General features: G+C 39.6%; 2 protein-coding genes across 2 annotated transcripts in view; one reads left to right on the top strand and one right to left on the bottom strand.

Moving 5' to 3' along the window:
- Window positions 1-14,647, top strand: part of slc5a10 (solute carrier family 5 member 10) — a 49,799-nt gene extending 35,152 nt beyond the window's left edge. The window contains exons 13-15 of the mRNA XM_036137452.1: window positions 2,925-3,140; window positions 14,164-14,257; window positions 14,359-14,647. Coding sequence (XP_035993345.1) covers window positions 2,925-3,140; window positions 14,164-14,257; window positions 14,359-14,552 — 504 coding nt within the window. The 3' untranslated portion in view covers window positions 14,553-14,647. The remainder of the gene's footprint in view (window positions 1-2,924; window positions 3,141-14,163; window positions 14,258-14,358) is intronic.
- A 3,791-nt stretch (window positions 14,648-18,438) lies between these two features.
- LOC105934041 (GRB2-related adapter protein) lies at window positions 18,439-26,046 on the bottom strand. The gene is made up of 5 exons (XM_012873853.3): window positions 25,724-26,046; window positions 25,505-25,602; window positions 25,135-25,254; window positions 19,510-19,813; window positions 18,439-19,422 (listed from the first exon to the last, which is right to left on the bottom strand). Exons 1-5 carry the CDS (start codon window positions 25,799-25,801, stop codon window positions 19,240-19,242), a joined length of 783 nt encoding a protein of 260 aa, XP_012729307.2. The 5' UTR covers window positions 25,802-26,046; the 3' UTR covers window positions 18,439-19,239.
- Between the last annotated feature and the right edge of the window lie 1,434 nt (window positions 26,047-27,480).

Here is a 27,480-nt window from a genome sequence, read left to right as displayed (position 1 = left end):
AAGCAAAAGTGTGCTTTGTTCTATTTCCTTCTTGGGCTAGCTTCAGCCTCTAGGTCCAACTAATCTGGATTTATACTGAATCTGAAGTGATTCTCACTTAAGAACATCCTAAACTATGTCTTTAAAGTTCAATACTGTGTGTATAGTTTACATAGTTTATATAGTTTTTATAGTTTTAGCTTTACCAAGTGGTCAAATAATGCTGAATTGGCTGAATTAATCAGAAAAAAAGGCTAGTTCCCCTGACATTTTGGCCACTTTGAGTGTTGGCACACCAAGTTAATCTTCGTCAGCGCAGACAGTGCGTCAGCATAGTGTATCTTTAGGTTGTTGCTGTCGGATTTGCATAGCATTTATTTACAGAAATTCCTCAGCAGTGGTGACGTACGTGACATCTCTGAGTTGAATTGCTCAATGCCACAGATGCATTCCGATATGTTAAATAAAATCCATGGCATCCGCCTTCATTTGTGATAACGTTGTGTACGCAGCTGCATAGGAAGTTTATACAGATAAAAGCTTAAAAACTGTCTATCTTCATGGGCTGTTGAACAAACGGGCTGATATGTCATAGTGTGTTAGGCCTTTGAGAAGGACGAAATCATAATTTTGACCTATGAAGTAGTCATGTGAGAGGGGTTATGCAGTTATGTAACAGGGGCCTGTGTGTTTTATGTTTAAGCAGGTTATTATAAAAATCTTAATAGTGTTGAGCCGCGGTGTCGAGAGACACACCTGGCTAGAAAGTTTATGTCACCTGAGTTGATTGACTAAACAGAGCTGTGCTTACGCGTGAACATGGGCGGCAAACCTTTATAAGGGTAATTGCACATAAAGTGTGACACAAGCCCACGTGGAAGCTCAGCAATCCATGCTTTATCAAACTGTGACATAATCATCCGGTCATTATTCAACCGTAAGCATTAAACACAGCCGTGGATGTTTTTACCCGGCAACGTCTTTGTCATACCATACAAACAAGTTCTGAAAAACGATATATTGGACACTTCACATAATTGGTTTCTCAGTAACACACCCACCCATTCTGAACACTGAACAAATGACAGACAATCGGCAATTACTTGATATATAAATTACATTACATCTGCCTCATTGTCTGTCTGTCCGACCTATGGTGTGACAAGCCATGTTTTTATTAAGGGAGTTAAGTCAAACTGAACCACTTGCATTCTTTCTCAAAGGTTAAAGATAAAAGGAAATAGATAGCTGATTGTGTTGTTGCAGATCTGTACTCCTACAGTAACTGAGAGGTGACATGAAACGTTAACGTGGTGGGAAAGTTTGAGTGAAGCAATCCAAACCAAAGAGTTGTTTTAGGAATTAGACTAAGCATTGCAAGAACTGGAAGTTCAGCATTTCTGTTCAGAAATAAAGTGCCTTGCAAAAGTGTTATGCTCCTTGACCTTTTTCACGCTTCCTTAAAACCACAAACATCAATGTAATTAAATAGCTTCTTGTTTTATTTACAAAAATTATTGCAATATTTTAAGGTGAAAGAAAGCATACATGGTTTTTATGTTTTTTTTAATTATTATTATAGTTCTAAGTCTTTGAGGTCTGTCTTTACCAGTTTTCCACTGACTGAAAATGTTGCTAAATATTTTTTTTTGCAAAATAGCTTTGCGTCCCGTTGATTTGAACAGGAATTTTCACCTTTCTATAAATTCTCAGCTGGATATCGGCATCAAGTATTTTGTAGAATCTAACAGATCTCTTCCATTACTGTCCTATATTTATCTCTATTCATCTTCACATCAGCAGTGATTATGTCTTAGATTAAAAAAAAGTATTCCAGCAGCATAATGCTGCCACTGCCATGTTTTTCTATGGAAATGGCGTGTTCAGCGTGATGTACATTGTTTTTGTTTGTTTTTTTGCCACGTGTAACATTTTGCATTGAGGCTGAATAGTTGAAATCATAAAGGGGAATGTTTGTGGAGTACACTGTCGATACCTGGCATATGACCTGTTAGAGGGTATATATTTTTCAAAAGCCACTGTTTTAGCCCTTAAATACATTTTGCTGTGTACTTTGAGTCTCTAGGAGTGAAGAAAATTTGGATGTAGTCTGTCCAGGAGCTCTGTGGAAATCTTTATATTCTCTTTAGGTCATAGTTTTATAGTCGTTCAGTCTTCTTTGTTTTCTGTTATGTTTTTTTTAACGTATTTTTGACCTATATTTTTGAACAATTATGTCACTGTATGTGTGCTGAGCTGCTAAACAAGTTCATGGACTTCCGGCATTCCAAATTCGTGAATCCACTATCTTTATAGTGATTTTGTAGTCCAAGCTGATAGATACTGAAGCTACAAGTGGGTAAGTCATCGGTTGTTTGTGACGCCGTCCCCCAGCATACAACAAAAATGGGCAAATTGGATGGACTGGAATGACCTGGAGGAATCCGGGTTTCGAAGTGCCTCCTTTAGATTTAAAGAGACGGCACCAAAACAAGTTGCTCTCCGACGCGCCTCCAAACAGGGGTTAAAAGAGGGAACGTGGGGGTAAATTAAAGGGGAATTCAGACATTGCAGTTCCACTTTATATAGACTACAACCGAATGATTTCACTGTTTAACACATTCTCACTAATGTTCTCTAACAAAACTCTGAGACTTACAGAGATTACATTTCACAGAGATGGACTGTAAGGCCAGGCAAGTTTGCTTATATAGCACGTATCAATAGCAAGATGATTCAAAGGGCTGTATTTATTATTACTAGATGACATCTGAAATAACTAGTTGCACTAGATTTTAACTACACGTTTACTTTCACTTCACACCTTTTTTGCTACCTTCTGTTGGTCTGTCATAAAACAGTCCCAGTTAAAACATTGTAGTTTGCGGTTGTAATGTGACAACTGTACCTGATCAGTGTGTTTTATGTGTTTTATGTGTTTTCAGGGTGCATTCTGGGGCCTGATGGTGGGTTTGGTGGTAGGCGTGTGCAGGATGGTGTTGGAGTTCGCCTTCCCTCCTCCCAGATGCGGTGTTGCGGATTCAGCTCCCATGGTCTTACGTGGCGTCCATTACCTCCACTTCGCCATTCTGCTCTGTGGACTCACTGCCATCGTGGTAGCTGTGGTGTCACTTCTCACACCGCCGCCCAGCCACGAACAGGTTGGCACTCATGCAACAATTAAGCAGTAACAGATCCTCCAGGGAAGAATCCGTTGAAGGTTTGAAGTTTCAATAAAACAATGTGACCTGTTTGTCACATATTTTATTGCTCAATCGGCCTGTGCATGAACCGACAAGGAAAAAAACAGCTTTCCGACGCAGTGTTTAGCAGATTTAATTTAGCCAGAGCTCCGCCAATCATTCCTTTAGCACACAGACTATCCAAGACGAGCTTTACGTTGTATGTAAACTACTGTATAGTGTCAGACATTCAAACTGTAACACCCAAAGTTTTGAAGAAACTTTGCACTCACATTGTCAATCTATAATCTTCTTAGACATACAAACCACACTACTGTCCACACCTTAACCACAGTCATCTGTATCCTCCATTTTACCCGTAGTTAATCACTGAGTGGGTTAGTGCATTGGATTTATGATGTAGGATGATTGCCTAAAATATAAACTGCAGTAATTAAACAGAAAAAAAAAAAGCTCAGCACCTACAACAGTTTGCATTTAAAGCTTTCTACAGAACGGGGCCAGGAGTTTAATTATGAATCACTGAATCAAAATTTGATATAGTTCCCTGTTGAAAATTACATCAGTTTATGGCAGCACAAAAATACAAAAAAACAACAAAAGCAAAGCAACATAAAAAGCCCAAGAATGAGTCAAATGATATATACAGCAGTACCACCATTTATGAAATTGTTAAATGACTAACTCAGTGTGCCAAATTCCTTAAAATCAAACAGATTTTACCGGGGATTTAAAGAGTCAGATGCAAAAAATTTCAAGGATTTTCTTTTCTTACACTATCAACAGTGGGGACAAACATGGTTACCTCCATTACTTTTTTAATAGATGTAGGATTAAGATTATGCCAGTGGATTGATCTTCCAAATTAGAAAAATACTTTCAATGGTCTATTTTCTACACCTGTTTTGATCCTGTTCAGGCTTGGATCCTGTTGGGGCTTGGAGTCTGTCTCTAGAGATTGAGTATGAGAAAGTAACCACAGAAAGGCCTGTTGGAGGAGCTCTAGACAGTCAACAACAGATTGCTTTGCACTCTCGCCCTAGGAACTGTGTGGGAGTATGAGAAGATATCATAGGAGCTGGCAGAGTACAGGGACTGTTGGAGCCTATTAAGGATTGGATTAATAATTTAGCAAGAACTAAATTAATGTTACAGATCTAAGGTTGTGTGAATGATAGAGTTATTGTTTATTTGTTTATTTATTGGTTTAGCTTAGACCCTCCTCCTTGTCAGTCCGCCTCCTGCTAAGATTAACAAGTAGAAGCAGCTGCTGAGGTAGATCTGATTGTTTGGTGAAGGAGCGAGGAGTGAAACAGTTTTTCTACACACATACAGACCAGTTAACGTTTATATTAGAATTTTTTGTAAGTCAACTCGGAGAATATTTTTGTTATTTTTGTAAGTAAAGAAAACACACCTTTTGAAACTGGGAAATTCTCCACGAGTGCTTTTTGTTTTGAGTGAGTCGAAAAACCTCCTCCTAAGAACTACTCTGGCAATTTTTAATTTTTGGAAACTGTTTTGATGCAAGAGTAGCCGTAACAAGTAGAAAAACTTCACTGATGACTTGAAGAAGAGTGCAAAATTGGGAGCCACCAGCTGATCACTCACCGACGAGCAAAGAAAGCAGCCAGCGGACCGTGAGTAAAATCAGCTGATTGAGTTTATGAATGAAAGCGCCGCTGCGCTACAAAGAAAGATCGATCACTACAGAAAGCAAAGCTGTTGATTTTGGAAAGGAAAGGAAAGGATTGTGGCAAAGAAGGATGCATTTTGATGAACTTATTTGAAAGTAAAGGGATCTGTGTGATCATTAACAATGTTGGACCCTAAAGCCACGCCTGCGTCTGAGGGCATGTTAAAAGAGCGCGTCCTTTCGCGCAGAGGCAGATTGGGAGCCTGCACTAGAAAGATTAATGAAATAAAGGCTTTGATGACGGATGCAAAAAATGTTGATGCAGTCAATGATTCAGTACAAGCATTTAAGGAAGCCGTGGATGAGTTTAAACATGCTCATAAGTTGGTTCAAGAGCTCTTGTCAGAGGACGAAAAGGAAAATGATTACAATGACTGGTTTGAGCCTCGAATAACTAACTTAAACTATTTTTTGAAAGATGTTGAAACATGGAAAAAGGACATTGTACAATCAACAATCAAATCATCTGACAGCATATCTAATGTATCACAGAAATCAAAGTCATATTCTTCCACATCCAGATCTTCCTCAGTCTCTTCAGAGTTAAAAAAGGCAAAAGCAGAACAGGCTGCTGCACTGGCACGAGTTGCTGCCTTGAAAGAAAAACATGCTTTACAAATGGAGGAAGCAAAATTGAAGTTAAAGATGGAGCAAATTGAGCTAGAAGCTGATCTTGCCGCATCAAATGCTAAAATAAAGACCTTGCAAAGTGATGAGATGGACCAAAAACCGTCTTTAGGTGATGGCATGAATGAATATTATAGCTCTCATCAAGAACCACATTCGATAGAGGGCAATGTGGAATTTATGCACCTAGGTGCTATACCAAAAACTCCACTTCAACGGACCATTTTGGAGAGATGTAACTCTTCTCCCAGGAGTTTAAGCTCAGCTGAGAATAAACCTCGAAATAAGAAACCCACTGAAAGTGAAACTGAAGCACCTGAAACTGCACAAGCCAACCCAGTGGTGGCCGTTACTGCTGATAATGAAAATTTGAATGTTGTTATTCAAAGACAAAATGACATAGCAGAACTTATTGTCAGCCAGCAAAATCTGTCTTTGTTACCTCCGAGAAATATTTCTGTGTTTGATGGTAACCCATTAGAATACCAGTCTTTTGTTCATGCATTTGAACAATTAATTGAAGATAAGACTAAAAATGATAAAGACAGACTGTATTATCTAGAACAATTTACATCTGGTTTGCCAAGAGATTTGGTTCGCAGTTGTTTACATATGGAAGGAAGTAAAGGCTACAGAGAAGCTAAACAACTATTAAAGGAGCACTTTGGAAATGAAATGAAAGTTTCTGGAGCTTATTTGGATAAAGCCTTGAACTGGCCAGCGATTAAGGCTGAAGATGGAAAGATGCTGTATGCATATGCAATGTATTTGAGAGGATGTTGTAATGCAATGCAAGATTTACAGTACTTAGAGGAACTTGAAATACCGTCAAACTTAAGGCTGCTAGCATCCAAGCTACCTTACAAACTGCGAGAAAAATGGCGAACCACAGCTTATGAAATACAACAGAAAACCAACAGGAGAGTCAGATTTAAACATCTTGTCAAGTTTGTAGAAAATCATGCTAACATGCTTTTGGATCCTTTGTTTGGAGACCTTCAAGACCAAACATCAACCAATAAAACATTCCCAAGAGGCAAAGGTGAACTAAAATCAATAAGAGGTAAAAACAGTAGCTTTGCAACATCAATAGTTACTGAGAAAACAGGATGTGCAATAAAGCAATCAGTTTTGTCTCCACCACCTCCAGAATCCAAACCCAGTCCCATCAGCCCTCACTGTGGATTCTGCCAGGGCAAACACAACTTGGCTGACTGTATGCGTTTTAAAACCGAGTCGCATGATAATAAAGTTAAATTTTTGAGAAGTTATGGATATTGCTTTGGTTGCCTACTAAAAGGTCATTTAAGCAAAAATTGTAAGAGGAGACTAATGTGTCAAGTTTGTCGGATGAAACATCCAACAGTACTCCATATTGAAAGTGCAAAAGTTTCAAAGAAGGACAGTCAATCGGAGATTGAAGAAACTCCCATAAGCAGTGCTCTTGTTTCAGCAGGTGATGCGACCGGGGCCGGGAGAGAATGTGCACTTGCAATTGTGCCCGTTCGAGTTAAGGTGGCAAAAGGGGACAAATATATTCAGACCTATGCTTTCCTTGACCCGGGCAGCACGGCGACGTTTTGTACCGAAAGATTGATGAACCGATTAAATTTGAAAGGACGCAAAACAGAGATACTTCTGCGAACAATGGGACAGGAAAAGTCTGCAGGAACCTATGAGGTCAGAGGACTAGAGGTGGGAGACTTGGAGGGCTGCACATACTTGGACCTGCCGAAAGTTTACACACAAGATAAAATACCTGTCTCCAAAGAAAACATCACAACACAAGCTGACCTGGAGATGTGGCCTCATCTCAGGGGTGTCCATTTAAAGAAAATTGAGGCAGACATTGAACTCCTCATTGGAACCGATGTTCCTCGAGCATTAGAGCCATGGAAAATAATAAACAGTCATGACAATGGACCGTATGCAGTGGAAACAGTACTTGGATGGGTGGTAATTGGACCACTTGGTGTTGATAGTACCACAGAATATGCTGGGCCTATTGCAGTGTCCAGTAACAGAATTTCTGTTACTGAATTGAAGGATATGCTCATCAGACAATATAACCAGGATTTCTCTGAGAACCTGTATGAAGAGAAAAATGAGATGTCTGTTGAGGATAAGCGTTTTATGGAGATTGCTTCTGGCTCATTGTATATTAAAGATGGACACTACCACCTACCACTTCCTTTCAGAAATAAAAACAACGTTATGCCTGATAACTATAAAATGGTTAAGGAACGCACACTGCACCTTATGAAAAAATTTAAGAAGGATAAGTTGTATACAGAAGAATACACATCCTTCATGGAGGACATTTTGAAAAGGGGCTATGCAGAAAAGGTTCCATTTGAGCAGCTTTGCAGGGAGGATGGACATGTCTGGTACATTCCACATCATGGTGTTTACCATAAGCGAAAGCACAAACTGAGGGTGGTGTTTGATTGTACATCCTCATTTCAAGGAACCTCTCTGAACAAGCAGCTCCTCCAAGGTCCTGATTTAACAAACACCCTTATTGGGGTATTGTTAAGGTTTCGCCAAGAACCCATCGCAGTAATAGCAGACATTGAAGCAATGTTTTATCAAGTCTTTGTGGATGAAAAGGACAGAGATTTCCTGAGGTTTCTGTGGTGGCCAGAAGGGAACATTAACAAACCTCTTGAGGTTTACAGGATGAAAGTTCACCTCTTTGGCGCTGTATCATCCCCAAGCATTGCTAATTTTGCTCTGCGTCAAACTGCTGCTGACAACCAGAAACATTATTCTGATGAAATTATTGAAACCATTAAAAGTAACTTTTATGTAGATGATTGCCTCCGATCAGTGGCAACAGTGAACCAGGCAATGAAGCTTGTCACGGATCTCACCAAAATATGCAGTGAGGGAGGTTTCACATTAACAAAATGGGTCAGCAACAGCAATGAAGTGCTGGCAAGCATCCCTGAACATCACAGAGCTGGAGCTTTTAAGGAACTAGATCTGGATAAAGAAAAGCTGAAAGAACAAATAACAGTTGAGTCTGCACTTGGACTCCACTGGGATATTCTCAGTGATACCTTCAGCTTTAAAGTCACCATCAGGAGTCGACCTGCTACCAGAAGAGGTATACTCTCCACAGTGAGTTCAGTATACGACCCATTAGGATTTCTTTCTCCTTTCATCTTGAAAGCCAAACAATTACTTCAGGAACTCTGCAAATCCAAGTATGGATGGGATCATGTCATTCCCCAGGAATTTGCAAAGGCTTGGCAAAGATGGGTCAAGGAGGTAAATATGCTACATGACTTTCAAGTTCCAAGATGCATGAAGCCTGAAAACTTTGATCCTGTGGAAACTGCTGAACTACATCACTTTTGTGATGCAAGTGAATCAGGCTATGGTACAGTAAGCTACCTCAGATTATTAAATCATCAAGGTCAAATCCATATCTGCTTCATATTTGGAAAAGCTAGAGTGGCACCTCTAAAGCAGATGACCATACCCAGACTAGAACTCACAGCAGCAACATTGGCTGTTAAGGTGGATCGAATGCTAAAGAAGGAGCTGCATTTACCACTTTCTGATTCAACTTTCTGGACAGATAGTACCTCTGTGTTGAAATATATTTCCAATCAAACTAAAAGATTTCACACTTTTGTATCCAACAGGATTGCCGTAATCCATGACCTCTCCCACACCAGCCAGTGGAGATACGTAAATTCAAAAGTCAACCCAGCCGACGACGCATCAAGAGGACTTTATGTGGAATCTTTCTTAAGGTCAAAATGGCTGACCGGTCCTGAATATCTCAGCAGAGAAAAAAAAACATGGCCGAAGCACACAGAAGGTTTGAAAGAAATACCAGCGAACGATCCTGAGGTGAGAAAGGAGATCACAGTTAACAGTGTGATAATGGAGGATGAACATCCAATATGCAGGATAATCAAGTATCATTCATCATGGAACCGACTTCAGAAGTCTGTAGCCTGGATACTAAAAGTGAAAAGACATCTTCTACTGCTAAGCCAGCAAAGAAAAAGTCAAACTCACCTGTCTTCAGAAGTGATGAAAAAACTGAAAAATCAACACAAGACCCAAAACCTGTCAGTGGAGGACATGCAGAATGCAGAGAAAGCTATCATTTGTTTTGAACAAAAACGTTACTTTCACTGTGAATTTACTTGCTTGGAACAAGGCAAACCTCTCAGTTCAAGAAGTACCATCCTCAAACTGGATCCGATGCTTGATGAAGGCATCTTGAGAGTTGGTGGCAGGATAAACAAAAGCGCAATGCCAATCCACCAGAAAAACCCGATCATTCTACCTAAAGGTTCACATTTATCTAACCTCATCTTACAACAAATTCATCACCAAGTTGGACATTCAGGAAGGAGCCACATGCTCTCCAAGCTAAGGGAGAAATTCTGGCTCCCTCATGCAAACTCCTTAGCCAGAAAAATCATCAAGAGCTGTGTATTCTGTAGACGCATGCAGGCAAAACCTGGTGAACAGAAGATGTCAGACCTTCCTGAGGACCGTGTATTTCCAGACCTACCTCCTTTTAGTCATGTTGGCATTGACTACTTTGGTCCTATTGAAGTAAAAAGGGGACGAGCTCAGGTCAAACGATGGGGCGTCATATTCACATGTCTGGTGAGTCGAGCTGTCCACCTGGAGATGGCAAATTTCTTAACAACAGATTCGTGCATAAATGCTATACGCAGATTCATCTGCAGAAGAGGATCAGTGATGAGCATCAGAACAGACTGTGGGACAAACTTTGTGGGAGCGCAAAAGGAATTACAAGAAGCATTAAGAGAGCTAAATCATCAGAAGATCCAAAAGACTCTTTTAATAGAGGGAATAAAATGGATTTTTAACCCTCCTTTTGGGGCTCACCACGGTGGAGTCTGGGAAAGACTAATACGTCTAATCAAAAAGACCCTCACATCAGTTCTAAAGGAACAAACACTGGATGATGAAACCCTGTCAACAGCATTATGTGAAGTGGAAGCCATCCTAAATGACAGGCCAATAACTTCAGTGTCAAATGACCCTAATGACTTAGAACCACTAACACCAAACCATTTACTCCAGCTGAAAGCAAAACCAACCATACCACCAGGAGTCTTTGAGAAAACAGATCAATATTCAAGAAGAAGATGGAAACAAGCACAGTATCTTGCAGATCTTTTCTGGAGACGTTGGATAAGGGAGTATCTCCCACTCATGCAAGAACGAAACAAGTGGAATAGCAAAAGGAGGAACTTCAGCCCCGGAGATCTGGTTGTTATTGTAGATAACTCGGCACCAAGGAGCGCATGGACAATGGGCCGTGTTATGAAGATTTTTCCGGATGCCAAAGGCTTTGTTAGAAGCGTTTTGGTTAAAACCAAAGCCAATGTCATCCAGCGACCAATAGATAAGCTCTGTCTTTTAATGGAGGCAGATGGATGAAATAAGACTTTCTAACCTTTACTTTGGACTGCTTTAAGCATTAGAAATGTTAAGAGGCTCTAGGTAACATTTATAGACAAAATGATTAAATTTATGTTATTTTTTTTTGCTAGATACTAGGCTCCTGTGTATATTATTTTTGTAATTGTTATTTTGCTAAGGCTAACAATTAGGGGCCGGGATGTTGGAGCCTATTAAGGATTGGATTAATAATTTAGCAAGAACTAAATTAATGTTACAGATCTAAGGTTGTGTGAATGATAGAGTTATTGTTTATTTGTTTATTTATTGGTTTAGCTTAGACCCTCCTCCTTGTCAGTCCGCCTCCTGCTAAGATTAACAAGTAGAAGCAGCTGCTGAGGTAGATCTGATTGTTTGGTGAAGGAGCGAGGAGTGAAACAGTTTTTCTACACACATACAGACCAGTTAACGTTTATATTAGAATTTTTTGTAAGTCAACTCGGAGAATATTTTTGTTATTTTTGTAAGTAAAGAAAACACACCTTTTGAAACTGGGAAATTCTCCACGAGTGCTTTTTGTTTTGAGTGAGTCGAAAAACCTCCTCCTAAGAACTACTCTGGCAATTTTTAATTTTTGGAAACTGTTTTGATGCAAGAGTAGCCGTAACAGGGACCATCTCTGTTTCAAGCTTAGAGTCAGACAACGATAATCAAAGGTCATAGAGCACAACAGATCCATCTCAAGGCACAGAACTGTAACAACCTGAAAGGACATGACTGGTCAGTTTGAGTCATAGAGTCGCTTTCTTCCCAGAATTGATCAATAAAGTTGGCCTATACTTCGACAGTTTCATTAAAAAAACCCAGGTGATGAAAGAATGACCACAACGTGGGTTCCATAGACTACAACACCCACTGAAACATCAGGAATTAGCAGCATCAAGCCAAACAGGTCCCCACAAAGTCTAAAGGTAAGGACAAGAAGCATACAGACATCAAGAAAGCACTTTAAATCCGGATACCCCCAACAGGGCTATTATGATGGCATTCATGACTTCAAGAAAAGACTCAACTCAGTCCAAGGTTGAGGGATACTCTTTTAAAGATGGCAATGTGCACATTTTGAAAGGGACAAAAAGTAGTTGAATGGAGGAGTAAAATAAACATAAAAAATAAAAAGCCAACAGTAAGCAGTAAGTTCCTTGGCAACGCAAGGCCTCAGTCAATCTTTCCCCCAAAATGTTTATTAATTGTATGTGATGGACGGTTGTACTGGAACTGAGTTTTCGATTGCAATGCAAATTGTAGTTGACAATAAAATTGATTGATTGATTGATTGATTGATTGATTGATTGCAATGTGGCAATAAGAATTGTTGTCTTAATGCCAAAAAGAGCCCTACAGATTTTACTTTCACAAGCGGAGCCTTACTGTTTTCGACGTAGTGCTCCGCATGATTTATACATGCAAGTAGCTTTATTATAATTTATGCAGGGAATATTTCTTGTTATATGGACACTAAAACAAGAAGGTAGAAGAGGAGAAAAAAGAAAAAAGGTGAAAGAAAGAGGACAAGAAAGGGAGAGAATGATACAACATCCTCAGTGTGCTTCTTCATCTGCAAAAAGAGATGACAGAAGAACAACACAACCAGCTGATAAAGTATTAAAGATACAATCAACCAAAACCTTGATACCACCACTGAAGAATATACAGTATTAATCAACACGACATGTATAAAGTGACAGCTTAAGATAATAACAGGGGTTTTCTGTATGGAAGTGAGTTTGTAAGTACCTGAATCCAAGCACCTGTAGGTGTTTGTGAGAGTGCGCCTGTGGATGAAAGGTTTATCCATGAGAAAAATGGTCAATAGTAGTTGTGAAGAGCCAAAGACCCCCAGAGCATCGAGGCAGACGCCAGGGGAACCAAAACCCCAGATGCCCCAAGGGATCAACACAGCAAAGCTGCCCAAGAGGGGTTTCATCTTTTTAACACCCACAGTGCAACCTCTTCTCCAGCGGCGGTTCTACAACCATTCACACCTCGAGGCATGAGACCAAAAGAATTTCACAAGTGACAACTAATCAAACACTGAACCAAACACAAGGTTTGGTCAGTGACCTTTAGGGACCAATTAGTTTTGAACAAAAAACGCTCCTGACAAGCCTTACTCATGATCAGAAGTAAACAAGCCTTTTGAATTAGAGGTGAAATGTCTTCAAGAAAGAGAGAGAACAGGTCCATTTAGGATCCAGAGAGAGTATAAGCCTTCACGAAGATTTGGTAGCAGGATATGAGCAACTGCTCATCTGAGCTGCCCGCTGCCTAAATTACCAAAAGCCAGGCTGTAGTCATGAATCTGCTATCAAACAAAGGATCTGATAAACTACAAACTACGAATAACGTATACCAGGTCAAAAAATAACAAATGAAAGAAAACGTAGGTAGTCAAAACCCAGGTATGAAACAGAAAGTCAAACTGCAAAGCATGACAGCTGTGTTTGACATTTTTATGACCTTACTCACTACTTTCCACTTTGCTCTTTAATTTGTAATTTATAATGTGACGTTAGGTCTCACTACAAAGGTTCAGTACATATGGTCATGATGATCTCAAATCCTCCAAAGATCAGTAAATGGACCAACTGAAACATGAAACCGAAACCTCAGTGGAAGGAAAGAAAGACAAAAACAGCCCATAGAAATAAACCTACATGTTCTCACTCATCGACCGACACCTAAATCGTGAATGCACCTCCTCAAACTTGCATGTTTCAGAGAATATATGTTTTTAAAATATACAAAATGTTGTTTTATTTCTTAGAAGGTTTAAGAAACAATAAAATAACAATTCAGAAGTAAAATTGAACTGATGATGGTCGAAGGACCCTTATTTATCCACGTCTGTGGCTTTTCATGGAAACTTGCCACCATGGAACCACAAAGGTCACTCCAGTCAAATGTCAGAATAAGGAAAAAGCTTCTAGTTTACAAATTAGCATCCTCGATATGTTTCAGAAATATTCAATTTCAGTTTAGATTGTTTGGTTTTCTCAACGGGGGCTAATACAGCCAACACAAGTATGGGTTCAAACCAAAATGGTAATTTTTTTTTTTTTCTGTAAACTACTAAAGGTTTACAAGTCCAAGCAAAGTTAAAAGCCTGTCTGTACTTTCTGTTTCTCCAGATCTATCAGCTATCAGTCTACTTAGTTGAAATCTTTTGCTTCTCTGCATTTTCTCCTTTGCCAGGTGTGTAACCTGACCTGGTGGACAATAACTGAGGAGCAAGAAAGAGAAATCCCCCTCCAGAAAGTGTCCTCTGTCAGCCACCGTAACTCACATGGTAAGGTTTCTGGGATTATTTCAGCCATCGCATTCAGAGCTGAATGATATGTGTAACCATGTGACTCCCCTGTGTGTGCGATGATGATGTTGATGATGCAGGATCTAAGCGGACTCGTCGGGCGGTGTGCGGACAGGGCGCAGGATTGTGCATCTCAGCCATGCGGTGCTCAGAGCAGCCTCCGACTGCCAGAGTTCCCACCATTCGAGAGAGTGTGTTCTGGTCCAGGTTCTGCTGCGCCAACGCCATCCTTTTGGTCAGCATTAACATTTTCCTGTATGCGTACTTTGCCTGAATGGGCGATCAGGTTTGATACCGTACCTCACCATGCCTCCCGCTGATCTATTTTCAACCTGTAAACTGCAAAATAAAGGAGGTTGGATGAGGTTATTCACAAGACTTTTTGTTTATTAGGTTTTACCTGTCAGATTCCAGGCAGGTACTGTTCTGTGCAAAAGTTTTAAACAACCTAATTAATTTACATGAACAGTAATTGAAAGTGTATTAAACAAAGAGGGAATAATTCCAGTTATTTGGCATTGACTTTGTGATTAGCACATATTAGATAATTTCTCTGTGATTTCTGATCATTTAATTTGAAAGAAACATACCAAGCACAAATATCAAAGTGCTTTACAGACAAGGATGAAGATTAAAGATTTGATGAGCTATTGTAAAACATCTTAGAGGGTTACAATTAACAGGGTTCCTACACGGTGTGGGGAAGTCTGGACTTTAATTGTTTTTCAGGTGTGAATAAATAACTTTGTTTTTCCAGACTTTATTTTATATCCCTTTGTTCCAAAGTTTTATTCAAACATCTATTTTCATCATCACAGTCTGTAGTTGTTGCAGGTTCAATATGTAAAGCCTCAGTTCTGTAATGTGGCATAGATTTGTCGTCAACTTATATAACTCGTACTATAAAACATGGCTTATAAAGACAGTATTCTAGAAAATTGTGTTTATAAAAGTATAGAATTTAATAGAAAATTAGGGTATTTCCAGGCGTGCTCCGATGGCGCAGGGGTAGTGCAAATGACCCATATACAGAGGCTTTAGTCCTCGACGTGGATGACCCAGGTTTGATTCCGGCCTGAGGTCCTTTGCCACGTGTGTTTCCCCCTCTCTCAAACCCCCTTTCCTGAAAAACGAGCCACTAGTGCTGTAAAAACCCAGAAAAAATAGAGTAAAATAAGAAAAAAAATTAGGGTATTTCCAACAAAACAGAGCAGCATCCAAAGGTAAAGAAAGTCATATTAGTGAGTCACATGGTTTTACAACCATTTTACAGAGAAGTGAAAGGGCTTCATTATCAGGACCAAAAGATATGCCTACTCTGTAATGGCGTACAGAAAAAAGCAGGTATCTGAATTACATGCATTTTTCTGTAGGATGTCGAAAACAGGGCTGAGGGAATGATTTTAGCTTCAGCTATAAAAAATATTTGATAGCAAGTCAGAGCTTGCTTTTAAAATCAGAATCAGCTTTATTTTTTCAGAACCAGAAATGCTGAGAAATTCACATTTTAAAAACTAAAACAATCACAGATTATCTATTAAATACTAGCAGAATTTGTTTTCTATATTATGAGCATATCTTTCGACATCCATGTTAAGTTTACCATGTCTTGTTGTTTACCGTTTCTAACTCAGATACTTTTTAAGGCCCTGTTCACACCAAAAGTGAAAATCTAATTTTGGAAAATCCAATTTCTTCTTGACAGAATGTATGACACTACCGAGATGTTAGCCCTAATTTATTTTCCAGCCTGCTCCACAGTCCACTCGAGGAAAAATTTCTTCATCTGTATCTCCACACTATGGATCAACTAGGACTCTCTGCATCTATCTGCAGTACATATTTTTTGTTTCCATGCTGCTTATGCAAACCCGCAGGGACTACAACACTCCCATTCTGACGGTTGCACCAAATACACAACACATAAAAAAGACAACTGTCAGATCCTGAGCAGCAGAAAAACAAAAACAAAGCTTGTTTTTAAGCAATCAGTGAGGGGAGATCTGCTGTTTTCCAAGTGTTTATAGTTTATCATTTAGGGACTACAAGGATACAAAAGAAATTACTATGATATTCTGAGAAATTACGAATTTTTTAGTTAATTACTTCTTATCCAGGTGTTTCCCAGCTGCTTCCCTAACCCTAACCCTTACGATAGGAAAGCTGTTGTTAATTTCAGTAGAGCTTAACTTAAATTCAGCACATACTGTATAACTGATCAGGTAAGTTACTAAGTGGCGACATTAGAGACAATTGGGCATAATAGTAATTAAACTAAGTTCCCATTCACCATATGAAATCATTTAAGTTTGTAAATGATTTCATAGATGGTGTCTATTTCTAAATACAACTTAAACTGCATTACAAAATATGTTTCTGTACAATCCATCGTGGTCCAACATCACATTATTCCAAACATATCCTAACATTATAAAATCATAACTGAATGTTGTTTATTCTGGCCACTAGGTGTCAGCAAAGTACTTCCAGGACGATCTTTGGTATGTGTGAAATATGCATTAATAGGCAATTTGCTAAAAGCATAAGCAGTTTGAAGCGATTTGTGGTCATTAGTCTGAAAGGGGTTCAGTGATGCCCTCTGTATTTGTTTTTGTCAGGATTTATAGTAAGATAGTCAAATTACGGCTTTGAAGCCTGAAATTGTTTGTTTCGAGTCAGTTGGTTGCCATTATGAAATTATATTTTAGAACCCATGACGTGCTGCTCACACTTTTCCTCCAAGTTGTTCTCTTCTCACCTGAGCTCCAGTGTTGATGGAAAAGGTATGCTTTTACAGGATCATAAAAAATTCGTATTGAACCTGCAGCCTGAAAAAAAAACTTCCTTTGGTTTCCCAACAACCAGCCTGTATGCAATTTGAAGGTGTGTGCTGTTCTCTCCACTTGAGAGCACCAACCCATGAGGAGACAAGTTACCCAATTCATGCACCTAAAACACCTAAGTATGGTCCAGTATTTATTTTCATGGAGAATGTAGACCTTTTATTACAGTCACTTACAGAGATCCTTTTGGTTGAAGTCAAGACAGTAGTGGACATTGCAGCCTCCAATACAGTTACAGTAAAAAACACTTCCTGCTGGTGTGGGTTGAAAACAGTTGGGACCGTGTCATTAGGCCAGTTCTGTTTCAAATTCTCAGGCAGCTAAATCACGCCCCCAGCTTTCATGTCTTTTATGCAGCCGCCACAATAAACCCCCACTGCAAAGGTTTTGTGCTTACTCAATGCAGTTGGAGAACTGTCAAGTTCTTATTATAGAGAGAGACCACATATTTGTTGATGCACCCTGCAAGACCCATCCAAAGACCTTCCACAGCCCAAAACCCTGCAAAGACCATATGGTCCAAAACCCTCCAAAGACCATTCACGCTCTGGAGGATTTTTAATGTTGTTGAGTGGGTCATGTTTGTGTGAACAGGGCCTTAATAATAAAAAATAAAATGTTTGTGTCAATTATCCATCATGTAACGATTTCATGAGGCTATATTTCAATTGTGAATCATTAGTTAAGTGTAAGTGTTTGAAACATTTAGCAAGAATTACTTTCAGGAGAGTTGTGTTTTGATTTTTGATTTGTGTGCCAAATGATCCTTATATAGTTGCATTTAACCCTTTTTATACATGTACTCCAGTCCTTTTAAGGCATTTGGCATGTATAAATCTATGGAGTGAGGATTGTCTGAAAAATATTTAAATAAATATAAAAGGATATAAATACATAAATCGGACCAACAAACATGAGCATGTTTGTTGGTCCCTAATCTTCTTATGTGACCATCAAACATTCTTGAATTCAGGGTTTTTATACACAATGTTAATTTTTGCATATTTAAAAGTATTTACAATAGAAAAAAATATGTATTAAATTACGCCTATTTAAATAAAATTAAAATATTATTTTCATGTCATATGCTTTTAACTTTTTGAAATGTTCTGTGAAATACAGATTTTTTGTTGTAAAATAATAATATAATGATATTTGTTGTAAAATCTGATATGTTAAATAAACAGAAAAATGTTTGCAAAAAATATGAACACAGTCAATTCATAAGCGGAAATTTGTCTACTTTGCACCTGGTTTATGCTGACAACAGAAGGTGTACTAATCAAAGACAAGATGGTTAAACAAATGGAAGGTCTTTCGGATTGTTTTTATTTATTTTAAACATGCTACAAAGGTTCACACTAAAGCTGCAACAGTTTGATTTATTTAACAGTTGATGATCATAGTTGAGGTAAATCTCATTCTTATGATTAACTGACATGTTTCATCAACACCCAGAAACCAAATGGATATCTCTAAATTGTTCATTGAGCAAAAAAAAAACAAATATCTAAAAGGTATTGATGGATGTTTAAACATGGATAAAACAACAGAATCTGATGGCTTTATAAACATGGATTTAAGTCTGGCATGAAACAAAGAGCAGATGGAGAAGCGAGGAAACCGCGTTGGAAAGGATGGCATTGTGATCTCTTTAAGGATTGGTGGCCCGGTGAGCAGGGTGCTTGCATTCTGAGGAGGCTACAAGGTTCCTCGGTTCGAATCCCACAGACTGCCACTCTGGGAGCCTGAGCAAGACGCTTACAGAATGCTCTCCAGGCGCCGCACAGTGGCAGCCCACTGCTCCCTGAGGGATGGATTATATGCAGAGGATACCACTGGAATGTATGTTGCAATGAAAAAAAATAAAGATGGTTAATATTATTATTACTGCTAGATTATGGAAATCTGAAATCTGAAAATGGGTCATCATTGGGTCTTTCAACAGCATATGGCCAAATAATGGGAAATGGTTCACCAGACACCAAAACAACCATCTTCCATGCCCGTCTCGTTGTCTAAACCTGAATCCCACAGAGCCGTGATTTCCATACCGTTACAAGTATCAAAGGTGGGTTGACTCAGACATTAATTAAAACACTGAACTTCTGCTATGGATTAATGGTGCAGCGGTTGGACAAACTCTGGAGGGAAGATGCCGACTCGGCCCCGACAGCGCCCCCTCCAGCTGAGGGAGCTCGAACAGTCCAGCAGGTCGATGATTTCATTGCGCTGGAAGTGGAGGTGGGAGGTCTGGGAGGGGGTGTAGTCGCAGAGAGCACGAGCCACCCGAGGCTTGCGCTGAAAGACAAACCGTGGCGTCAGACACGCAGACGTGCAATTATCAACTGGTTGAGGGAAGAAGTGACACCTCGTTTCGTGTCATACCTCTAGAACTGGTTTCAGTGAGTGCGCCGAGGTCTGACGCTCTCTCAGGGGAGGGTTAGAGCGCAGGTGGGCGGAGGGGATCGACTCCAGGGAGCTGCTTTTATACGGGTTGGGATAGGGGTTGCGTCCGGGATGCGAGCGCGGGGATGAGGGGAAATCCCTGAGGCGTACCACCTTCTCCACGGCGATGCTGTGGGCTCTGTAGAACTCCACCAGGCGGTTCAGCGAGCAGAAGGCCTTATCCCAGATGTAGTACTGACCACCGCCCTCCAGCACCCTGAAGTGCTCCACCCTGTCGCCGTAGCTGCCAAAATGAGACAGGAGAAAAAAAAAAGCCGGGTGAAGAAAGGCAGGTATGTGTGCTTCGTTATGCTCCATCGTCTCCTTCGTCTTCATTCCTGCTGTGTGTCTTTGTTTGCAGGAATTCACTCGATCCATTCTCCGCATTCTTGCCAGTGTGCGAAATGAGACCTAAACCTTTGCACGATGGATCATCGCCGGAGGTTTTTATGTTGTGTGACATGCTTTGAGAAGCATTTGTTGTGAATGGGTGCTTTATAAATAAACTGGATTGAATCGTAAATCTAAAAGTATGAGAAAACATAATTAATCAATAATCCTGCAGCTAGTGACGAATTTCCTAACCGTCAATAAGAGGTAAAAGGTCGCCGTCATCCAGTCGCTATTGTGTTCGACTGGCTGGATGATTATTATTTCTCTAAAATGCTTCCTGTTTCGTATGCATAATTACTCTCTAATCTAAATCAGGTTTTAACCTATAAGCTGGGTCACTGGTCCCGGCATATCATTCTCTAAGTGCTGTAGTCACGCCTCCACCAAGAAGGTAAGGCATCTGCAAGTACAAAGAGTAACGTCACTGCAGCCTGAGTGATGGAGACAGAGAGTGGGACATGAAGGATGGAAAACCCCTGAACACTTCCTCTTCACACAACTTGATTGTTGAGTAAACAGAAACATAATTAAAGACTGATATTAATTTTTACTGCAGATAATCTGCTCTGATCTTAATAGGTTTGTAACACAGACAGTCTCGTGAGGATTCTCACATGTTTTAAGCACAAACTTCATGGTGTTTTATTGGGATATTATGTGATAAACAAATAGAAAGTGGAGCATTATTGTAAAGTGGAAGGAAAGGAGTACATCCATTCATTTTCTATACCCGCTTCTCCATGCAGGATCGCAGGGGGGTCTCCAGCAAGCAGAAAAAAAACTAGTTAGTTTTTTATTTTTTACAAATAAAAATCAGGTTTAGCTTGATGCCCCAATAATGTCTTAAGAATTTTTTGCTCCAGGTTTTTTTTTTTTTTTTTTACAGATATTTCAAATGGATTGGACTTGGATTGTACTTTGACTAGGCCATTCCAACACACAAACATGCTTCGATCTAAAGTAGTGGTCTCTATCTGCAGTCCTTAAAAGCACTGCAAAAACGGAACTAAAAATAAGTGATATTTTCTTAAAATTAGTGTATCTATCCTTGATTTGAGCAGCTAAATAAGATGATCTGCAAATGGAATAAGATTTTTGCACTTAAAATAGGAACAACTCATCTCCATCGTCTTATTTCAGTTGCGGGATGTCTAATTATCTTATTTTAGGGGTAAAAATACTCATTCCACTGGCAGATAATCTTATTTACCTGCTCAGATCAAGTACAAAAACCCAAATTTTAAGAACATTTGACTTATTTTTAGGTCTCTTTTTGCTGTTGTACTGTCCGGCGACCTTTAAATGCATCCCTGCTGCAACATGTGGATTAAATGAAAAGCTCGTTACCAGGACTCTGCAGAACTTTATGTGTTGGAGCGGGAACGCATGGTTCAATCTTAGTATTGTAGCTCTGGCTGAATGTTTGGGGTCGTTCTGCTGGTGGGTGACCTGCTGCCCCGGTCTTACGTCTTTTGCAGCATCTAACAGGTCGACTTCCAGGATCTATCAGCTTTTAGCTCCGTACATCTTCCCATCTTCTCTGAAGAAGAAAAGGATCCACACAGCATGATGCTGCCACCGGCATTTTTAACAGTTTATTAAATTACACAAAGTAATTCTTTCTTTTAATTTAAACATTTCAGGGTACATATGCACACAGTTTTCAGATTTTAATTTTTACTTTTTTGAAAACCATGTAACATTCTCGTACCACTTCACAGTTGTGCACTACTTTGTGTTAGTTTGCTAAAATCAGTAAAATCCCCCAAAGTTTATGGTTGAAACAAGATGACTTGTGGGAAAAGGAGTGTGAGTACATTTGCAAGGCGCAGAGTTTTTCTTTTTAAGGATTATGAAGTTGATTCCTGCCTCACACAGCTATAGATAATCTCCTAATTACTTCATCAAATATGGAGGGCAACTTCAAACTTGCTTGAAATATCCAAAACCCAAATGCTGTTTTGTAGTTGTTGCTTTTATTTTCCTATATTTTAATTATGTAAAGGACTTTGCATTGTCTTTGTACTGAAATGTGCTATACAAATAAATTTGCCTTGCCTTGCTTTAGTAATTTCTGCAGTAATTTCTGATTTAACAAGATGTTCCTGGGTCTATTTCATTCAGACTTTAGCTTTTATGATTTTTAACTGATCACCTTCACATGTTTTTGGAATATGTGTAAACACATAAAAACTTACATGTAAGATTGATGTAAGTGCAGAATGGAGGTTGACAAAAGTGGGGGACACTGGAGCAGCGGTTTGGATGATCTATTTAGATCTGCTTATAAGTTCTGGAAACGGAGAAATTAATTTCTGAATGGGGAGTTGCTGCCTCTGAGAAACCAAAACATGCAATAAGATGCGAGATATGATTGTTTATTATTCTTTAAAATTATTTTAAAAATTCTCTGGCACAATGGCCCCCTCTGTTGATCACTTTTAGTATGTCAATACATTACATGCAAAACAATGTGGTGAAAATATCTTTTTAATATACTATTTTTCTGACAGCTTAATAGACATGTTTTAATAAAATGCAGAGTTTTTATTTTAAACTGTTCTTTTTTTAAGTTTAAGATTCATTTTGACAAAACAATTTTGTTGTTTATGCACTTCTTTTAGGGGTTTTCCATCTGTTTCCCACAAGTACCATCAGATTGTACCATTATATTTGCACTATAAACATGGTTGCACATTCTTCTGCACACTTTTTTTAAAACTGTTTTTCTCCTGCACGGTTACATTCTTATCACTGCTGCACTATATATTGTAATGTTATTTTATTTCAATTGCAGTCTCATTACATTGTCGTTAGCTGTATGCAACGAAATTTCGTGCATACAAGTGCATACAAAATGCCAATAAAGTTTGTCTAAGTTTTAGTTTAAGTTTGTCTTTTTAACAATTTCAGCAAATTTACATCTTTTTATTTGTAATTCATTTTGTTTATTTATATGTAATTTTTGTATTTATTGAGTTTATTATTATCTATACTTTTTATTTTAAAGGTGTCTTATTTTTAAATTTGTCAATTTTTTATTTATTTATTCAGTGTTGTCTGGTTTGGGTTATTTGTCTTTTAATAAATCAGTGTTTCCTTGTAGATATGGAAAAACGAAACAACAATCCTGCTCAGGTCAGGATTACGACTGTTCATCTAAAATAAGACGTGTAATCTGTTTTTAATTCTGTATTATCGTGGAACAAGATTGTATGGAAGGCGCAATACAACAAAAATTATTTAAATTAAACAATAATATAATATTTTTAATCAATGCATGATGCAGATAAAATTATTCTCTACAAGGATTTGATGAATTTGTGTTATTGTTTAATTCAGTTGTGCTGATTAAAGTAGTTGTCATATCTCTGACCTCTTGTAGGCAAACAGATGTTGTGCCCTTAAAAACAATTACACATGCATGTTTTGGCATGCCTCAGTTGCATAACATACCTGTCCATAATTAAAAAGCTGCCTGGTGTTACGCAACGCCCCGATTATTGAACACATTTCATCTACCCTAAGTGATTAAATCAGTCCCATGCCACTTTGCTGCTGACCCAAATAACAGCTCCTCCTCGTCCTCCTCACTCAGTGTTTGATGTGTGTGTGTCGGAGGGATATTTTTAGTGCAATGAGTTCTCATTGAGCACGTTAAAACTGTCCACGCTCTGATGGGCCTAACACACATTCAAGTCCTCGTGGATAAAAATCACATTAACTGCACAGTAAAACCGTATTTTGGCATTTGGGCGTAACTCCTGAGGAGAGATCAGTTTTCTTTCCGATGCAAAACACACTTTGCCGGTAAGTGATGCAGGGGAATTTGAAATGTAAAAGATTTAGTCAACAACACTTAAAAACGGCAGAGATATAAAACAGATATAAAACTGTTTTTAAAAGGTTATCTTGCTTTGGACAGGAAGCAGTATTGTGCTGCCCTGACCTTTCCAGGACATTCGTCTCTGTGGATGCAGAGCTGCTGGAGTGGTGGATGGCGATGAGGGACAGAGCTTTAGGCAGATTTACTAGTTTCCTTTCAATATAACACAGTATGTTTTTGGCAGATGAATATTTGTCTAGTTTTCTCAAAGGTTTTAAAAGGAGTCCCCAGAAGCTCAACTATTGGGCCCGTTTATTTAATTTTTTTTAGTTTCAACATTGGAATAAATTTTACTTCAACTAAAGTCAGCTGGCTCTACTCTGATCACCACAAGAGATACATTGCACTATGTAAAGCTTTTAAAGCAGCCCTACATTTTATTATACTTTGCTAGCAACTGAGACTGTGCTGGGGCTTTAATATATTTTGAAATGACCTTTTCCTCAGAACACAGTGGGGTTTTTGCAAATAAATACAAGAGGGTCCAACACCAAGCTTTACTTCTGCTCTAGTCCTCTATGCAAATTTAATCTATTTTTGTTTTAAAGATCCCTCCTGTCTCTTAAACAACATTGGTATTTCCACCGGAAATGTTTTCATGCTAGCATCGTCCTACAAATATTTGGGCATTTACTTTGTGTCTTTTCTTTTTTAAGCTCAGGGTAAAACTGAGTTTCTATTAAAGTTCAAAGAATTGACTGTCACTGTTTCCCACAATGAAAAATAGTTTTTCAACTCTCATTAAGCGGTGTAAAGATCACTAAACAAACACTAAGTAATACAGAAAACAAAGGTTAGCAGCAGTCAGGATATTTACCACTTTCTATCTTAAGACCTCTTCAAGAGATGGGGGTGATTTATTTGATCGTTGTGGGATATTATTGGAGTAGGTCACGTCTTAAGTTAAAATTTGCTTGACTATGGTGGGACTTAGAATCAGCAAATGTGACCCAGAAAATAAAATATGGCAGTCTGACTGCATGTCTGTTCTATGAAACAGATCAGGTGTCCATGGTTGCACCTGCTTCTTGATGCGAAGACGAAGAATTTGGGGCCTTTTTCATGTCAGAGTTCCCAAAAATCCTCTTCTATCCTCTGATCTTTTAATCAGACACAAACCTGGTTGAATCAAAAAAAGATAAAAAGCCTTGATAGAAACAGCCTTAAACGATGGCAAGACACTTCTGTCTTTTTGGAAGAAACGAGGAGGAAAAAAACTCAGAACTACTCAGAATTAGGCCTAATTGAAGAGACGAAGTGTGTGCAGGTGTGGTACATTCACTGACCTCACAGAGAGAGAAAACTCTCCTGGAGCTGATTCACTCTCCCTCACCAGGAACACCCCGGTGTCCTGCCAGCGCAGCCGCTGCTCAGCCTCCAGTCTGGATATCGCTCCTGCAAACCAGCTGAGAAAAAGGACGCAAACTCTTTACCTGACTGCAGATGACACTTTTCAGAAAACATTGGGCGTTTCAAAAAGGCACAGATCTAGGTTAGGCCTATAATAATATTTTTTAGGTATTTAATGCGGGATCCTACCAAGGGTAACAAAATAATAACATTAATTTGGCAAAAAAAAAAAGGATTCTGGTGACAGATCAAGTTTGTAGAAAATCATCAGAAAACACACAAGTGGCTGGAAAATGGATTATTTACGGATGAGGACGAAGGGAGATGTAGTTCTCAGGTACGAATCCGCGCTTCCCCTCAATCTCAGCAGTGAACCAGCAAGAGTCCTCGTCCATTTCTATCACCTACAGCACAAAGTCACACGCACCCTTACTCCAAAAAAAAAAATAAATAAAAAAAATGCGAAGATGCAAAGAAAAAAAGACCCTTAATGCGCACAGACGCGAAGCATGCGTCTCTGCCTACCTTGATGATGTCTCCTTTCTGGAAGGCGATCTCGTCTGCCTCTGATGCCGCGAAGGAGAAAAGAGCCACGGCCTCCATCGCGCACAGAGCGCAGTTTCACTTCATGCGCGACTGGAGCGCAGCGGAGAGAGATGGCAGCGTGAGATAATCAGCGTGTTCGTGCTGACATGCTGCAGCTCTGAAGTTAATGAGGAGCGTCTCTCCAACGTGCGTCCGTCCATGTGATGGAGTTGTGCAGAGGGCGTGAGCGCACCGAGGTGCTGCCGACTGCCCTCTCGGCCTCCATCTGCGCAGTCTGCGCTCTCCAAGCGCTGGGGATTTAACAAAGAGCCCCCCCCCCCCCAACCACGGGATGGAAAGCTTCACACGCCGAAGAGATGAGAAGAACCAAAAATAGACAAGAGTCGTGACCTTTTCTTTTGATGACAGAAACAGGCAGGCGTTGAATAAAGAGCTCCAGCGTATCGCGGTAGCCGCTTTTTTTTACTTTTAGTGGGATTAAAGTATGTCCTGATTAGGAGGAATTATGTTATAATTAAAATAAAGATTTAGGTGACAGATGCGCAGTTGGTAGCACTGCTGCCTTGCAGCAAGAAGGTCCTGGGATCAAATCCCAGGACCTTCTGCATGGAGTTCTCCCTGCATGCAAGGGTTCTCTCTGGATTCCGCATGGTCCAAAAAGAACATTCCTGTCAGGGTAATATATCTCTATAAAGTGTGTGGTTGTTAGTCCTTTGTGGCGACTTCAATTTTATCTATATATATTTGATTCCTGGATCAATGTGTGCTTCTGTGCTTTCTGTGTCACTGCTCTGTTTTCTCTAACCCTCAGTGGGTTGAGGCAGATGAGCGTTCACACTGGTTCTGCTGGAGGTTTTTCCTCCCTGTTAAAGGGGAGTGTTCTTCTCCACTGTCGCTTCATGCTTGCTCAGTATGAAGGATTGCTGCAAAGCCATCAACAATGCAGACGACTGTCCACTGTGGCTCTTTCAGGAGGAGTGAATGCTGCTTGGAGAGACTTGATGCAACCTGCTGGGTTAGCCTCGTGAGACCATCCTGATCTCGCGAGCTTTCAAGGTTTCACTCGCAGATCAGTCTGGATACTCTCCGTTGAAGAAAATTTGGAGCCGTTCACCAAACGAACGTCCAATCAGCGTTGGCTTTGAGGCGGGTTGAGGTGTGACGCAACGGGAAGCGCGTCAGTTCAGTCTTAACAGCATGGCGGCTTCAGCCGATGAAACTAGCGTTAGCGTGGCTATCGAGCAAGTTTTATCGGAATTACAGAGTATTTCTTTGCTGAGCTAACGAGCCTTTACCTGCAGCAGCAAGAGTAGCTTGGCTTGTGGTTGTGTTTTCGTCGTCGCTCTGTTACGAGCGACGACGAATCTGATTGGTTCATTTGGCCCGTCTATCACCAACATAGGCCAATCAGCTAACCAGTATTTTCGTCCCTTCCCAAAATTACTTCAACGGAAGGTTTCCAGATGGATATGCGGAGCAAATCTATCTGGCGGAGTCAGGTAACTGCTGGGTTTCCTTAGAGAGGAAATTTCCTGACCAATCTGTATAATCTGATTGAATTGGACTTTGGAAAGTGCCTTGAGATTACATGTATCATGAATTGGCGCTATATAAATAAAGTTTTATTGAATTAAAGTGTGTGTGCGTGGTTGTTAGTCTTGTGTGCCTCTGTGATAGACAGAGAACCAGGATGTACCCAGCCTCTCGGGCATGACCGCTGGCACCGACCCTGCACA

The sequence above is a fragment of the Fundulus heteroclitus genome, chromosome 5 (assembly GCF_011125445.2).
Source record: "Fundulus heteroclitus isolate FHET01 chromosome 5, MU-UCD_Fhet_4.1, whole genome shotgun sequence".
Classification (NCBI taxonomy): domain Eukaryota; kingdom Metazoa; phylum Chordata; class Actinopteri; order Cyprinodontiformes; family Fundulidae; genus Fundulus; species Fundulus heteroclitus.
The sequence above is the reverse complement of the archived record's forward strand: the minus strand, read 5'-3'. Positions and strand labels throughout refer to the sequence as shown.